Below are 16,570 nucleotides of genomic sequence, written 5' to 3'. Positions count from 1 at the left end.
CCCGGAGAAAACCCACGCAGGCACGTGGAGAACATGCAAAATCTACACAGGCGGGCGCGGGATTCAACCCGGGACCTCAGAAATGTGAGGCCAACACTTTCCAGCTTTCCACCAACAGTATGTGTAATAGAAAATATACAAAAATACAAAATGCAAGAAGTGCTTTTCTACAAAGGTGTACCATTTGGTGTTTTTACGAGAAAAATACAACGGTGCGAAGTGTTCAGTCGCCATTGGAACCACGCTTCGTCTTACATGTGGTCCAGATGGTGGCACTGGTGGTGGTGGTGGTGCGGGGTGGGGGTCAAAAGGTAGACAAGTTAGAAGTGAAGAGGATGAGGAGGGTATTAAAGAAATGGACTCGCTGCCCTGTGACCTGACCTGGGGAGAAGCGAACACTAAGTGTGGATTAGCCCGGGTGTTTGGCATGTGCCAGGACGAGGGTCACGTGACTCTGTGTCTGTGCCAGTGGGGGCAAAAGTCCTCACAAACTGCATTAAAGACGGTGAATGCAGACATTTGTTTCTAGATTAAATACATTACACACGTTCGAGGATAAACCACTATTGTACTTTTCCAGATTATTTGGAGCGTGGATGTAAACAACTGTGTGTGTGTAAGAAGTGTAAGTCTTTACCATTGGAATGTGCTGACAGGAAGCGAGGCCAGGAATAGTTTGTGTGGATAACAAACGGCCGTAAACGCGCTCTCGCGTCTCTTGATCTATTTTGGGACACTTTCATCACTTGCTTTCGAGGGTCTCGCCATGTGTGCGTCCCTGAGCCGCGTTTCCTTGGCGCCAGAAAACCGACCCCCCACTCCAAACAATCCCACACTTCTCACGTTATTTGACAAATGTACACACGCTGCCGTGCCAGTCATCGGATGCAGGCGTGCTTTGCGTCCCTAAAATACCAAAACTAACGCGAGATTGCAATCTACCATAATTTCCGGTCCATAACCCGCGACTTTTCCCACAGGCTTTCAACCCTGAGGCGCAAGGGGGCACCCGGGCGGAAAAGTTAGGAGTGGAATATCTGTGCCGAGGAAGTGACTTTTACCAGTCCGGCCCTGTTAGCGCTGCGCTAGCGTGTTATTGCCATGTCTCAATTATTTTTACCGGAATGTTTTTTTTTTTTTTAACCAGCCCTATTAGCCTGGCACTAGCATTACCGTCAGCGTGGCGCTAGTGTTAGCACATCGGCACTAGCGTTAGCATTAAACTCTGTGCACAGTCTTTGTAAATATCTTGTGTTTCAATGTGGGCACTTGCGGCTTTTACACAGTTGCGGCCCATGTATGTATCAAATGCTGTTTCCTTTACAAATGTACTGGGTGAGGCTTATAACCAAGTGTGCTCTGTAGGCTGGGAATTACAGTAGAAATTGCATTAAATTGTGGAAAATTGTTGAAATGCAGCAAGTGAGAACTGAAGTCAAAATAGTTTGAAGTGGTCAAGAAATTTGGGAGAATGCGGTAAATCGGCTGTAATTTAGTTCGTGACCCCACTCGTAACTCAAATCATCATTCGCCATTGAAATGAATGGGAATCCCATTAATCCATTCCAACCTCCCCCTCAAAATAGTCTTTAATTGTGTTGTGCTGCACTTTATAGAAACATGCAGTAATGACAATGTCATAGAATATAAAGTTAAACAGTACTTGACATTTTTTTTCTGCTTCACTTCAATGGATATTGTTCCGGACAAAAAGACATATGGGCAAATATTAGACGATGAAAATTATTCATTTTCCACTGAACTTGATATTTATTATATTAAGTAGATGTTATCCTGTTAGAAATGATTGGTTAATTTTATTTTTTGTAATCAAAAATCAACTCCACTTAAAGTAATAGCGGATTAAATGTGATGGGTTGGGGACCTCTCCACTGTGCTAAAAAATGATCTGTCATCAATTAAAAATAATGATGATGATGTAATCAATGAATCAACTTTGAGTCCATCCCACTGTTTACAGTATCACTATATTGGGCTAAAACAACAACAAAAATATGTTTTCAAGCCTAGACTGATTATTCATTCAGAATAATAATACACTGAGGTATGGTATGCTATTCTGGTTGGAGTCTTTCGTTTACATGGTCGAATTTCCTTAACAACACGACATACTGCTGTAAGGATAAACCAGTTTTTTGTTGGTGTTTTTTTTTTTTTTTTTTAATAGTTGCACATCTTGTGCGACAGAGTTGTTGTCCAATTAAAAGTGTCTGGACCTTTACTGCAACCTCTCCAGGGGCGGGAAGGCGTTGCGAGGCGCGCCGAAGCGCGTTACGAGCGTGCTTACGGCCGCCCGTTACGAGCGCAACTTCGCATTTCGCGGAGGTCTGGGAATCCCGCGGGGCATCTGGAGGTATTTACGAGAGTGGAGGAGGGGGATGCGAGAAAAGAGGACGAGGGGATGCGGGGATGCTTCTGATGCTCGCGCCCTATTAAAAAAAAAAAAAAAAAAAGCATCGTTATGAAAAAGGTGCTCCTGTTTTGTGTGGATAAATGTTGACGCGGACTAACTCATTTCAACAATGTCGTATAGTAGTAGTCGTCGACAGCCATAATCATCTTGGAATATTGGACACACTATATTTTATATCCCAAAGTATGTATTTTGAGATGCCTGTGGATATTCTCATTCATCCAGGTCATTCCATTCTCAGGGCACTGAATGGGAATTGGACTCTTCTGGTTGTCTTGGAAGACGTTTCACCTTTCGTCCGAGCGGGCTTCATCGTCTCCCCCCACAAAATAATGACATGCATCTTTTGTTATGAATATGCTACATTTAGGCATTAGAATACAATATTTTGTCACTAAAAGACTGTTTTGTCAGAATAATAATACAGAACATTGTTAAAAAAATTGCTATTTGTTGTCAATATAATATATTTAGTCAAGATATATAATCACGGTTATATCTTGTCACACAAATTGTAACGTCACAAGAATACTGTATATTTAAAAAATACATTGTGTTAAAAAAAAAAGTCAAAATGTCACAAAGAAAAACACATTGTCATTGTCTTTGGATTATTATATTTCTCTTATAATGCTTCATTTTATCATTTGAACACTAGTCAAAAAAATGTTTTATCATAAAAACACCACTTTGTAATAAATGTATTTTGCAATGTGACATTTAGTCATCAAAATGCCATAATTGTGTAAGAAAAATATATTGTCACAAGGATGACAGAGAAAGTCGACGCAAGCACGGGGAGAACATGAAAAATCCAGGGGGAGGCTGGATTTGAACTCCGGACCTCAGAACTGTGAGGCCAGCTGTGTCACCGTGCCGCCTCTTTTTTATTATTATTTTTTTTTAAATCACTTATTAGCCCCTTACAGTGCGCATAAGAGGTCGGCTGCAGTAGGCCGTAGCTCATGTTTTCCTTTTTGAGTCATTTCTAAATCGGGACAACAATATGTCAAGAGACAAGCGCACAAACACACATGAGAGCGCGTCCAAAGCAACGTGCGCGCGGCACAAACCTCAGACCAGCAAATTTTAAAAATACAAATACAGTGACACCACTGTACATACATTTTTTTGTTTTTGTGGCTCACCTTCCCTCAACATGCCGACGGCCAGACACTTGACGAAGCGACACGCCTGGCACGACTTCCTCCTTCGTTTGGTGATCTCACATTCGTTGGAGCCCGGGCAGCTGTACTCGATGTTACCTGGAGGACGACCACACCCTCTCAGTCACTTTGTTTTTGGCCTCTAAAACCATCCAGGTCAGAACGGCAGTGCGCAGTCAAGTCGCTTCCGGTCGTTTTTCTTTTTTTCCAATTTAATGTTTGTGCTGGTTTTAAATGTGTCATATTATATACATATAGTATGTATACATCTATACATTTTATTTGCCGCTTATCCTCATGAGGGTCACGGGAGTGCTGGAGCCAATCCCAGCTGTCAACAGGCAGGAAGCAGGGTACACCCTGAACTGGTTGCCAGCCAACCGCAGGCCACATAGAGACAAACAACCAATCACACTCACAATCATACCTAAGGGCAAATTAGAGTGTCCAATGAATGTTGCATGTTTTTGGGATGTGGGAGGAAACCGGAGTGCCCGTAGAAAACCCACGCAGGCATGGGGAAAACATGGAAACTCCAGAGAGGCGGGTCCGGGATGTGAGGCCAACACTATATATATATATAAGTCACTGTTCTGCATGACAAAGATTGCTTTCTCAGCTTTTGGGTCAAAATGCTCTAAAACGGGTTCCAATATGGGGAACTCTACTTTGAAAGCATCTGACAAATCAAATATTCATATTCTTTATCGGCAGTCTGTGCATTTAACAATCATCATCCCAGCCGCTTATCCTCAAAAGGGTCAAACTATCTCGGGTCGCTTCAGGTGAAAGAAGGACTACACCCTGAACTGGTCGCCAGTAAGTCACGGCAGACAGCATCACCATCACTGGGCAGGAATCAATCCCACGACGCCTACACCAAAGTCAGGCGTGTGTATCACTAAACAGGGGTTTCAAACTCATTTTTCTCACAGGCCACATTGTAGTTCCGGCTTCCCTTAGAGGGCCGTTGTACCTGAAAATATTTAATCATATCAACATATTTATATCATCAATTTATGAGCTAGTTATGGAATCAGAAATCAAGGGCAATGTGTTTTTCAACTGGTAACACAAAAATGCTTGTAATACCTCAACTTCATCATTTACGATGAAGACGTTTTGAAATTTTGGTACAGATTTTGGAAGAATCGTGAAAATTGACACTCTCGATTTGGCTCCGTGGGCCACATAAAATCATGTGGCGGGTCGATTGTGGCCCCCGGGCCTCGAGTTTGACACCAGTGCACTACACCATCATTGTCTTGCATTTAACATGTGAATATTATCTTTTGTCACAAACTTGCCCCATTTATACAAAACCATGCCATATTTTGTCACAAAAAACGATTTTATCATGAACTTGTGTGCTCAAGTATGGTATGTTGACGTCCCTTTTGGTAAAGCACTGGACCTTTCCTGTTCCTTTGAAAAAAAAAATAAAAATAACACTTTCTCATCTGGGTTCTGCTGCGTCCGTTATGTTGAGCATATCCGTTGCTCTAGATCTGTGCGTTAAATCGAGTGTTTAAGCCCAAACACCAACATGTTGACGGTGTACACGGCGCGGCTGACATGAGCCGTTGGCAAACGGATGCTAGCTAGAAGTGTCGTTCGCGTAAGATGACGGATTAGCGCTTGTTTATCCCACAACAAGCGCTTGTTGTTGTCCGTAAACACGTTTCCGAACATCGGGCAGACGGGTCAGTGAGGCGCTAGCGGCTGCCTGCCATAAACACGCGGCGCTAGCTTGAAACCCCACCGACTTCATTTGTGTCTGAGAGTGCGTTCATGTGTGTGCTTACATATCAGCGTGCACATTTTTTTTTTTTTAGTTTGTATTTATTAGATGCTGGTTAATTGTATATAATTTTGAAGTTCAATACATTTGAATCGCATTTTTTAGAATTGCCTTGTACGTGTGTGTGTATGTGTGTGTGTGTGTGTGTGTGTGTGTGTGTGTGTGTGTGTGTGTGGCGCGCTCACCCTGGATGGTCCGTTTGAAGAAGGCCTTGCAGGCCTCGCACGAGGCGACGCCGTAGTGGTAGCCCGACGCCACGTCACCGCACACCAGGCACACACGCTTGGCCACGGCGCCCAGCAGGAATTCGCATTTCACGTGGGCCTCCTCCTCCACCAGCCTCCTGAATAGATGCAACCCGATGACAGGGAACGTGAACACCGCTGCTCACAAAATTAGGAACAGTATATGCGTACAAAAACGCCTCATGACAGGTATTGTGCATCTAGAAAGTATACGCAGCGCTTTGCTTTTCCCACATTTTATGTGACAGTCTCATTCCAAAATGTATCCCCAACAAAATTCAATAAGTCGGCACTGAAGGTTTTCAGTTTTGCTTTTTTGGCATTTTGTAATGTTAGGGTTTGCATTATTCCTACATGAGGTGAACCCGAACCTTTTTTTTAAACGAGTAGAATAATTTAATAATGAGTGAAAATAGGTTACATGCATTTGAGGAAGCCAAGTATAGCAATAAAGACGAGGTATGATGGTGTATGCGCAAATACATCTGTTCAGAAGGGTGCGCCGCAGAGCTCTGAGTTGGGTCCACTTTTATTTACCATTTATGTGAATAATCTTGGTCAAAACGCAAAACAGCTTTATGCAGAGGACGTCGTCGTGTATTGCCGTGCTTCATCTCTTGCACAAGCTGTTGAAAATTTGCAAAATACCTTTGTGATCATTCAAAATACGGTGCATGACCTCAACCTTTTTTTGAATGCAGATAAGACCAAGCTTATGTTGTTTTTTTGACCAGATCAGAGACCAGACAAAATGTTCATGCGCTTTTTACTCTCGATGGAAAGGAGATTGCACACTACATTGTACACTATTATAAGTACCTGGACATATAGATTGACAACTCGCAAAATTTTAAATTACATCTATTGTGTCTTGTGAAGAGACCGAGGCTAAAACTGGGTTTTTATTTCAGAAAGAAGTTGTTTCTTTTTTTAATGTGAAAAGGTGGCTTGTCGCAGCAACATTTTCACCTGTTTTAGATTATCATTTGTTGTACGAGTATGCCTCTGCACAGTGTTGCTCTCGAGTTGATATTGTTTAGCATTCATCTTTGAGGTTTATTGCGAAGCTCGGAGTTGGATGGCCTGCGACAGGGCTCAGGCTGCAGGCTCACTCACCTTTACACCTTTTTTTTTTATAGAGCAATTCTTGCTTTTCTCCATCAACCTTTCCATCAACCTTTGTGTTTTTTAATGAAGCAGAATAATACCAGACAATATTCGTTTCATACTCAGGACCTAGTTAAATAAAGGTTAAATAATGTTTTTTTAAGCAAGGTTTTTTGTCTACATAAGGAAATAGATTTTCTTTAGCATATTAAATTAGGGATTGAAAATGATTTTGGGGTTGTGTTGCTGTTGTGATAGCAGTATATCAACTTGCTGTTTGGTAACAAGCAAGATTTTTGGATTTCCTGAAAAGCAGAAATTTTGGAGATATAAGGATTCCACCAGACAGCGATGATGTATAAAAATATGCCAATGAAAAATAACGAGCAATACTTCAAAAGTATTGTTGAATAAGTACTTCTTTGATGTGATTAGATTTTGCGGGTGCACCTAATGCCGCGTGACCCAAGAAAACAAACGCACCCGATTGGTCCTCCGTTGTTGCCGGAGTTCAGCTCACTGGCGCGGCAGCGGGCCTTAGTCGGTGGGCCGAAGCTGGAGTTGGTGTCCGAGGACGAGCCGGCGGGGCTGGGCTGAGCCGGGCTGGCGTCCCCCTGGGAGCTGCTGGGGCTGGACGCCTCCCACTTGACGGACTGGGGACACGCGGGGTCTGGGCCCCTCGCTGACATCCTGCTCAGATGTCTGCAAAAGAGAAGATGAAAAATCCGTTAATAACCTTGACCTCGTTTTTAAAATACAAGAGGACGACTACGGTATAGTTGTAGTATCCCATGCATTCTTGCGTTCATGCATCCAAGCGGCAGTTTGTGATTGGTCACATTATGCAAACAAGGTGCCAAACCACTACTCTGCTTTGTTTTTTAAAGAGGGGAAATGCCCAAGCAAATTTAGGGAAATGCACTGGTCTGGATCTGAGGCGGTGGGGTAAGAGTGAAGCTCCAGGGAGAAGAGATAGCGAAGGTGGACAACTTCAATACTTGGGGTCAACAAGACAGAGCAATGAAGAGTGTGGTAAGGAAGTGAGGAAACAGGTCCAAGCGGGTTGGAACAGCTGGCGGAAGGTGTCTAGTGTTCTATGCGACAGAAGAGTCTCCGCTAGGATGAAGGGCAAGGTTTATAAAACAGTTGTGAGGCTGGCCATGATATACGGATTAGAGACCGTGGCACTGAAGAGAAAACAGGAAGCGGAACTGGAGGTGGCAGAGATGAAGATGTTGATGTTCTCGCTCGGAGTGAGCAGCTTGGATAGGATTAGAAATGAGCTCATTAGAGGGACAGCCAAAGTCGGATGTTTTGGAGACAAGGTTCGAGAGAGCAGACTTCGATGGTTTGGACATATCCAGAGGCGAGAGAGTGAGTATATTGGTAAAATGGTGCTGAGGATGGGATTCCAGGCAAAAGAGCGAAAGGAAGACCAAAGAGAAAGGTTGATGGATGTTGCGAGGGAAGACATGAGGACATTTAGAGAGGAAGATGCACGAGATAGGCTTAGATGGAAACAGATGACACGCTGTAGCAACCCCTAAAAGCCAAAAGAAGGAAGAAGAAGAAGAACAAGAAGAAGAAAAGCCTGGATCAGCATCATCTTGATCTGAGTCTTTTACTCATATACAAGCTCGTATATCAATTATTAAAATAACCATTAACTGGAGCAACTACTAAAGTCGTGATTACCAAAGTTGCCAACTAAAAGTCGGGCTAGCTGGCGGGACGCACACCTCCCAAAAAACACGCCCACACTTGCGCTGCGGTTGGGGGGGGGGGGGGGTCAGGCGTTCACGTGCGGGTGTAAAAATAAAAACCAAAAGCATTCGCACTCACGTGATCGGGAACACATGCACACGCGCTCGCCGACACATTGAAAAGCATGCGTCCTCTTAAACGCCCTCACACAGTGCGGCATGCAACTGTTTGTTGTCAAGCCCACTTTAAAAAAAAGTCTGCTGTCACATGAACACACACAGACATACGTCAATCTGGTTCCTGCCATGTAAATGAGAGCATTGTGGGCCACAAGTCATTTGCTTGGTAAAAGTGTCTGGTCACTTTTAACCGCCGGGTGAGTAAAACCGCAGTCGTGCACTACTGACGTCTATACAAAACGCCAAACACACACACACTCAGACAAACACAGTCGCACACAGTTTTTAATGGACACTTGGGCCTCAAATGTTCTTTGGAGAACTAAAACTGATTGTGATCAAGTTCAGGTGTTCATACGGTGCATTTCTCTCCCGCACGATTCCATCGATCACCCGTTTTCCAATCCACTTTGAGATCATAAAAAAAGAAAAAAACAATACAGCGGAGACCTTTAAAAAAGGACTTGTCGGTAACCTCGTCCATCCATCACCGCCGTTTGCGCTACCTTGTCAAGCGCACGACGCGCACGTCAGGATATATGCGCCTTCCCGCCATTAGAATGCATCGCAATTTAGCCGTGCTGATGAAATGGCATAAAGAGATCATGTGATCATCACCATAAAAGCCCATCGAAAGATGACGCGGGCGAGTTAGCGCGCTTCTCCCCAAAAACAAGGAAGGAAGCCGGCCGCGCATTTTAAACCTGCGAGTGAGAGGAGGCAACACTGACTTTCAAACGAGCGCGACCACAATGGGGACAAAAGAATCTGCCGGATGGGAGGGGTAGTGGGAGGGGCAAGAGGGAAAAATGGGAGGCGTCAAGTCAAGGTGAAAGGCAAAGCAGCTCCCAAGTTCAAAGTCCTCTCCCCCCTAAAAATATTATATGTAATATATCTACTTTCTTTTATACCTTTTTTTTAGCCTGTACATTAATAAAATTTAAAATGACCCATTTATGCCTGCAAGTGACTCTTGCCGTATGCTCTATGTGTGTTGCTCCTCCATGTGTGTTTCAGTAGCAGTTTTAAGGTTAGCAGTTACCATCTCGCGAGTTGGCCACTTTTGGGTCACATTACTTGCACTGTACGCAGTTTTAATTGTCTTTTTTTTTAATATTTTGTTTGTCATTTTTATTGTTTTGATGCCGTTTTAAATGTTTTATCTCTTTGTTTTCAAATGCCTTTAATCACGTAAAGCACACTGAGTTACTTTGTCTGTGCACTAATGCGCTATACAAATAAATTTGCTTTGCTTAGTTTTCCTTAGCCAGCTGACATTTATGAGCCAAAATGATTTGATTGAGTATTTTAGTTTTGAAATACCCGATTCTCTTTTGTTGAACTGCGTGTGTCATATTAGCAGTAAACTAAGTGGGAGCGAACAATTTGACCCAAACACGCTCGGCCTCTTATGTGGATTCAAATTTCTATCGAAATGGCTTAATCTAGTATGTAAAGCATTTCACCCACCTAATAATGGGAGTGGGCATGGGTGGCCCCCCAAGCCAGTTTGAAGAGCTTTCGCCTAGTGAGCTCGAAATCAAGTCGTTACTTGAGAGATGAGCTGCCAGCAGTGGCCAGGGCTCGGACCTGCAGGGAGGACAGATAGCGTGCAATTCCGGGTTAGGGGTGGCGGTTGGGGAGGGGGGGGGGGGGGGGTTATCACTGCCCTTTCTCCACATTTTCAATCCCGTTATTTCAAATGTCAACAACAATCAGGCAACCTGTACATTTCGCAACTGTTTTGGACATTCTTCTGCTACAATACATTTTCCCCCAAAAGGATTACGTAAGAGCTGATTTAAAAAAAAAAAAAAAAAAAAGACAGCATCTGCAATCATTGCCTGCCAGATAGACAAACTTTGTATTTTTTTTTTTAAATTTAGAATTACATGCTATGTCTTTAACTGGGATGATATGAAGGACTATATCGTTCATATAGAATGGAATATAACTACAATACATTGAGTATTATTTTTCAAATAATTTTACTACTCGGAAATCGTATTTCATCTTGTCAACATAAGAGTTATTCACATTAAAAAAAAGAAAAAAATGCCCCAAAGAAAATGTTCGCTGTTGCTAGGGGACTCGGTTCCCGCCAAACTGGTTCTATCCAGTCGCCATCACCACCAACAAACAAGCAGCTAACTGTAACCATTACAACTATTACCATTGCAAACAAACCCCACACATTAGGGAGGGGTGGGAGGGGGGTTTCAGGTTAAACTTCTGGAAGATGACAAAGAGAGAAATATATAAATCTAATACACACTAATTCTGTCAGTGAAAATTTTGAGCTAAAGATGGGCGAAACCAATGTAGCTAAATTGCTATAACTACATCGCAAACCTATGTACCTAGTTTTTCCACACCAATTATAGTAATTATGACTTTACTACTGCATTGGCACAGATTAGTTCGACATTAGTGCATTCTGACTTGTAGACGAATTTGGGTCAAGATTAGCAACGTGGGAAAACCGGGTACCCAGTGAACTTTTTTTGTGACTTCAAATGTTGCGGTTGTTAATAACTTTGGTTTTCCACATCACAAAATCGCACAGATTTTAACTTTTTTTTTTTTTTTCATGACATGACCTGGGAAAGCTTCACATTTTAAACACCAAATATGGAACACGAGTACAAAAGTTCCCACACTCCGTCACAATTATGTTTTTGTACGCATGAGGAAAAAGAAGTCCAGCTCTGGTGGAATACACAGCGTTGTTTTGTAAATTAATGAAAATACTTCTTTTATTTTACAAATATACAACTATCCATGGCGACCTTAATACTGTACAACGTACTCACTGAGCGTCAGGGTGGTAGGTGAAGCACTCTGGAAGGTAGAGGTCGACAAAATCCATGTGGGTTTATGGCACCATGTTCCAAGCGGGTGAGGAGCGAGAGGAGGCGGGAGGGGGGGGGGGGGGGGAAGAGAAGCTCTTCTTCTTTGGTCCGGACCAACGAGAACTAAGTGGTCATCAGTCTAGCTTCCGCTTAAAATTCCTGTCACTATCCTGACTCCGATTTTCCAGTCCACGGTGTTTTGACTCGAGCAGCCCGGGTGGGCAATGGTGTCTGCGCAAAGACGGCCTCCGTCAAGGTCCGGCTGCAAAATTTGAACGCCCCCCCCCCCCCCGTTCCCTCTGCGCAATACCCAGCCGGCGCGTAAATGGCTCTCCCTTCAGCCAATGGCAGCCAGCAGGTGGATCATTTCAAAGAGGTGGAGGAACGAGCAGGAAGATGTCATTGTCATGCGGCAAAGATGCCTGCACGTAGTGTTTGACAAGTTATTATTTGAACTAAAATGATTATTTTTTTGAAAAAAAAAAAAACTGAACAATAGAGATCTCAGATAAAAACTTTTTTTTTTAAACTCACTGACTGCCACATGATTTCAAAGTGCAGCGTTCCCCATATTGCCAGACATTTCCAAGCATTTTATCTGCTCTTTCAAGACCCCAACAAAATATTGCAATCTGCAACATTATAAACTGACCGAAAGTAAAAAAAAAAAAAAGCGGGGTATTTCCATCTTATTTGGGTTCTTTGCTAATTAGCAGTAACACATCGGTTAGCTTCACCCAAAATGTCGGTTTCGGACTTAAAAATTGAGAAAAGTAGCTTTTTGTGAAAACGTGTAAGCCAGAACACACTTTGGTACTCATAATTATTGCTTTTTGTGAAATGAAAACAAAACAAATACAAAAATAATCATTTATTTACAACAATTTTTTTTAAAAGTACTGTGACTGACTGAATGTCAGTGGATTTTTTTTTTTACATTGCGTCTTTTGTCCTGATTTCAGGGATGAGAATGACCAATTTGGAAAAAGACTGAAAATGTCTGCCTTGGAGGAGGGGGCGGGCTCCCCCCTTTGTGCACATTTTTTTTTTTTCAATAAAACACACTGTGAAATGGTGACCTCTGGTTTCTTATAAAAGTGTAAATACAGGACAATCATAATTAAAAACTTAAAATATGAGTCCAAACAAGCAAAATAATTTTGCCAAACTTCAGACATAAAAATGTAGACAGTGAAATTTATATAAAATATGTTACTGCACTTACAATTTATACTTCGGAAATAAGTACATAAGTAATTTGTTTATATATATATATATGAGTGTGACAGAGAGAAAGAGATATCATGAAATATAAAAGTGAGCGATAAAATGCGTAATCTACATGGCCAGTGCTACACATAGGCCTAATCATATTAACAGTTGTCAATTATATAATATTTAAGAAATTTACGTCCAATTTACCTATGTGTTTCCTGGATTGGATATAGTCGGCTTCCATAATTGATCATATCGGAGCAGAGTGCACAGCACTTTGCCGGGAACGTCCACTTTCTGTATGTGTTCGGTCAGACACGTTGGTACAGTTTTTGTTCCTATCTGCACGGTTACACTTTTTTTCAAGCCATGCCCATCTGAAACAGTCTTTTTATCCCGTGGTTTTTATCAATTTGCCGGGCCCGATCTTCATCTTTTCGCTCCAAGACTTTCGCCATACTGGTAAACGTGCAGACCGCTCGATAACATATGCGTACATACGTCTATAAGTTATAACTATGCCGAAGTAAACAGAATGCCTCTCGATGAAATGATTAATGTTATCAGAGTGAAAATACAGACGAAATACTAAGAAAATGCTGCCGGAAATTGGAATGTTGTCGTTATTATAAACACCAAATTTAAGGCAAAGAGATGGCAATGCTGTTTTCCGCTATCACAGCTGTGACTAATTTCACGGCGAGCGTTGCGGATAGATGCTGGCAGCCGGTCTTGATCACATCCTCGCCCCACGTCAACCACTACTCCCCCCCCCCCAACCAACCACCACCACCAAATTTTCTTAACAGATTTACACAATGATGACAAGTTCAGATGAAAAAACTTAGAAATCTGCGAATCGGAACATTCTCATCTCTGCAATTTGATATCTATTATTGGTGTTTTTCTCCCTCCTAATTGAAGTGACAAGTCGAGATTCGCCTCCTAATCTTTTTGTTCTACTTCTACTTCTACTACTAGCCGTATTGAACTCAAATCCATAGTGAGGCAATGCTGCCCCCTTCAGGGACCTGTCAGTCATTGCAGTGGTTTACTTAAATTACACAGACAAGGTGGGAAAGACATTTTTTTAATGCCTACCCGCCCAATGTACTTAACAAATATAGTTGTTGTTTTGTGTGGCAATCCTTACTTTTGCCATTCATTTATAATCCTACTGATAGTATATATAGTTATTGCTGAGATTATTTTGTTGTTGCACATGCGCACCTTTTTTTCATCCTTGTGTGTGTGGGTGTCAAGCGTGACTTACAGCGCCTCTCGCTTTGCGTGCATGTGCACGGGTGGTGAAAAGCATCACATTAGGCACACGGCCATAGCTGATTAGCTCAAAGTACTGCACTGGCTGTAAGTCAGTAAGTCGAGCCTGCTTTACAAACCGTGCCGTCCTGATGTCGCATGAAAGATGGCGGGAAGGGAACAAAGAAACACGCACGAAGTGGGTGACTGGGTTTAAAAAAAAAAAAAAAAATATATATATATATATATATTTTTTTTTTTTTTTTTTAAAGGTGCACATAATTGGGGGTTGATTGGAATAACTGTAAATTGAGTCCCCCCCCATAAAAAAATCTGTAACTAGGTCATGCTGAAATACAAATGCAGAAACACGAAAATATGAGAATAACTGGTGCTCATGGTAACTGCCATCAAAAATACATACATGTTATGTCAAAGAAAATACCCCCAAAAAAGTGGATTTTGTTGTTTTTTTCTAAAATGAAGGGATAAGGTAAAAAAATATCCATCCATTTTCTTCACCGCTTATCCTCATGAGGGTCACGGGGAGTGCTGGAGCCTATCCCAGCTGCCAACGGGCAGGAGGCGGGGTTACACCCTGAACTGGTTGCCAGCCAATCGCAGGGTCCATGGAGACAAACAGCCGCACTCCCAATCACACCTATAGCCAATTTAGAGTGTTCAATTAATGTTGCATGTTTTTGGGATGTGGGAGGAAACCAGAGTGCCCAGAGGAAAACCACGCAAGCACGGAGAGAACATGCAAACTCCACACAGGGAGGGCTGGGATCGAACCCGGGGACTTCAGAACTGTGAGGCCAATGCTTTACCAGCTGGTCCACCGTGCCGCCACACAAAAACATCTGAATAGGTAAATTCATAAATGCCGAACTGGAAGCTTGATTTACAAATGCCCAAACTTTGAGTTTCTTGTCGAGCTACAAAGTCGTCGCTAGGTGGATTTTCTCTTTTTGCATTGCGAGCCAAAATTTGAGTCACCGGCGACATTTTAATACGTCGCCACTTCAGTGAAGAGTGAAAGCAGAAGTTGCAAATCCACTTTCAGCCATGATTGGGACAAACGCTCAAACATAAAAATGCAAAATGAGAACACTTGCAAGCGTTAACAGTGAACTCATCAAAATGCGGGATGTTTAGGGGTGGGCGGTCTGAAACGGATTAGTGGAATTTCAATTCATTCCAATGGGGAAATTTGCTTTCACAATCCTTTGGTGAGTCGAGGTAGCACTGCGAAATGCACATGAGATGGAAAGGCTACCGTTTTCATTTCGACTCCATTTCTGGCAAAAGTGCAGCTGAATTGCGCATCCTTTTGTTTGCCACTTATGTAAACATACACACAGAGCGGAGCATCAGGATGCAGATCTGGTCAGCGTAATCTACTTAAGTTTAGGTCAGACTCGCAGCCATCCGTCAATTTGGGAGACTGAGGCAAAGAGTCTTGACAGTGTGTGCAAACATCATTGTGTCAGTGCACCGCCACAACAGCTGAAACACACACACACACACACACACTGGAGGGCTTCCCAGAAGGCGGCTTAAGCGCCGAAATGAAGGAGGGAGACGGAACAAAAATAAAACTACGCCATAATAAAGTAAGTCAGGCCCATTAGTTACGGTTGGGTGATTTAAAGTCGATACAAGTAAATGGGATAGATTGGTGGACGGATGGCCACTTGGAATCGGATCTCTTTTGTTGTACTGATTTGGATCTGTGGACGGGGGTCGCAGTACACACACAAAAAAAGACCACATTTCACCACAGATGACCTTCGGGAGCTGACGGAGGTTCACGAAAAAGAAGAGTAATGGGACAGATGAGCTGCAGCAAATACATTTAATAGCTGGGTTGTGCCGCTCTCTTGTGGAAGGATGTTGAAATGGGTGAAGCATTGTGTCATTTATAAAGTGCTGCCACAGATGGCAAAGAGGAAAAACAAACAAAAACAACAAGTGTACATTAATCTAGAGTAACGTAATTTAAGGCCTATAAGCCGCGACTTCCCCCCCCCCCCCCACACGCTTTCAACCCTGCGGTTTATGTGGTGATGGGGCTAATATGGGCATTTTTTTTCTAACGGACGCAAGGGAGCACTCGACCAGGAAAGGTAAAAGTGAGACCAGTGGAATATATATACCGAGGAAGTGACTTTTACCTGTATGTTTTTTTGTAACCGGGCCTGTTAGCGCTGCGCTAGCGTGTAGCTGCTGTGTTACTGCCGTGTCTCAGTGATTTTTTACTGGTATGATTTTTTTTTTTTTTTAACTGGCCCTGTAGGCGTCGCGCTAGCGCCGCAATAGTGTTAGCACCGTGCTACCGTGTTTTAGTGATTTTGGTATATATATATATATATATATATATATATATATATATATATATTTTTTTTTTTTTTTTTTTTTTTTTTTTACTGGCTCTGTTAGTGCTGTGCTACCGTGTTTGTACTGTGTAGATGCTGCGCCTGATTTCTTTTTTTTTACCGGTATGTTTTTTTTTTATTTATTTTAAACCACCCCTGTTCATGCTACCATGTTGTTGCTATGTTAAGCTTAGCTTAGGTATTAAAATTTTGAAAACTCTTTCTGTGT

General features: G+C 42.5%; 1 protein-coding gene across 6 annotated transcripts in view; it reads right to left on the bottom strand.

Annotated features, from left to right (window-relative positions):
• Window positions 1-16,570, bottom strand: part of LOC133496337 (estrogen-related receptor gamma-like) — a 28,092-nt gene that overhangs the window by 6,543 nt on the left and 4,979 nt on the right. The window contains exons 1-5 of one of the 6 annotated variants that reach the window (XM_061811772.1): window positions 11,450-11,715; window positions 10,107-10,226; window positions 7,237-7,455; window positions 5,587-5,744; window positions 3,583-3,699 (exon numbers count right to left, since the gene is read on the bottom strand). In XM_061811772.1, coding sequence (XP_061667756.1) covers window positions 3,583-3,699; window positions 5,587-5,744; window positions 7,237-7,455; window positions 10,107-10,226; window positions 11,450-11,505 — 670 coding nt within the window. In that variant the 5' untranslated portion in view covers window positions 11,506-11,715. Of the gene's footprint in view, window positions 1-3,582; window positions 3,700-5,586; window positions 5,745-7,236; window positions 7,456-9,086; window positions 9,239-10,106; window positions 10,227-11,445; window positions 11,717-16,570 lie in introns of those variants that run through there. The other 5 variants (XM_061811776.1, XM_061811775.1, XM_061811773.1 and 2 more) reach the window with 5 other exon arrangements.

Source organism: Syngnathoides biaculeatus, chromosome 23, assembly GCF_019802595.1.
Source record: "Syngnathoides biaculeatus isolate LvHL_M chromosome 23, ASM1980259v1, whole genome shotgun sequence".
NCBI lineage: Eukaryota > Metazoa > Chordata > Actinopteri > Syngnathiformes > Syngnathidae > Syngnathoides > Syngnathoides biaculeatus.
Note: the sequence above shows the minus strand (reverse complement) of the source record. Positions and strands in the feature narration are given on the sequence as shown.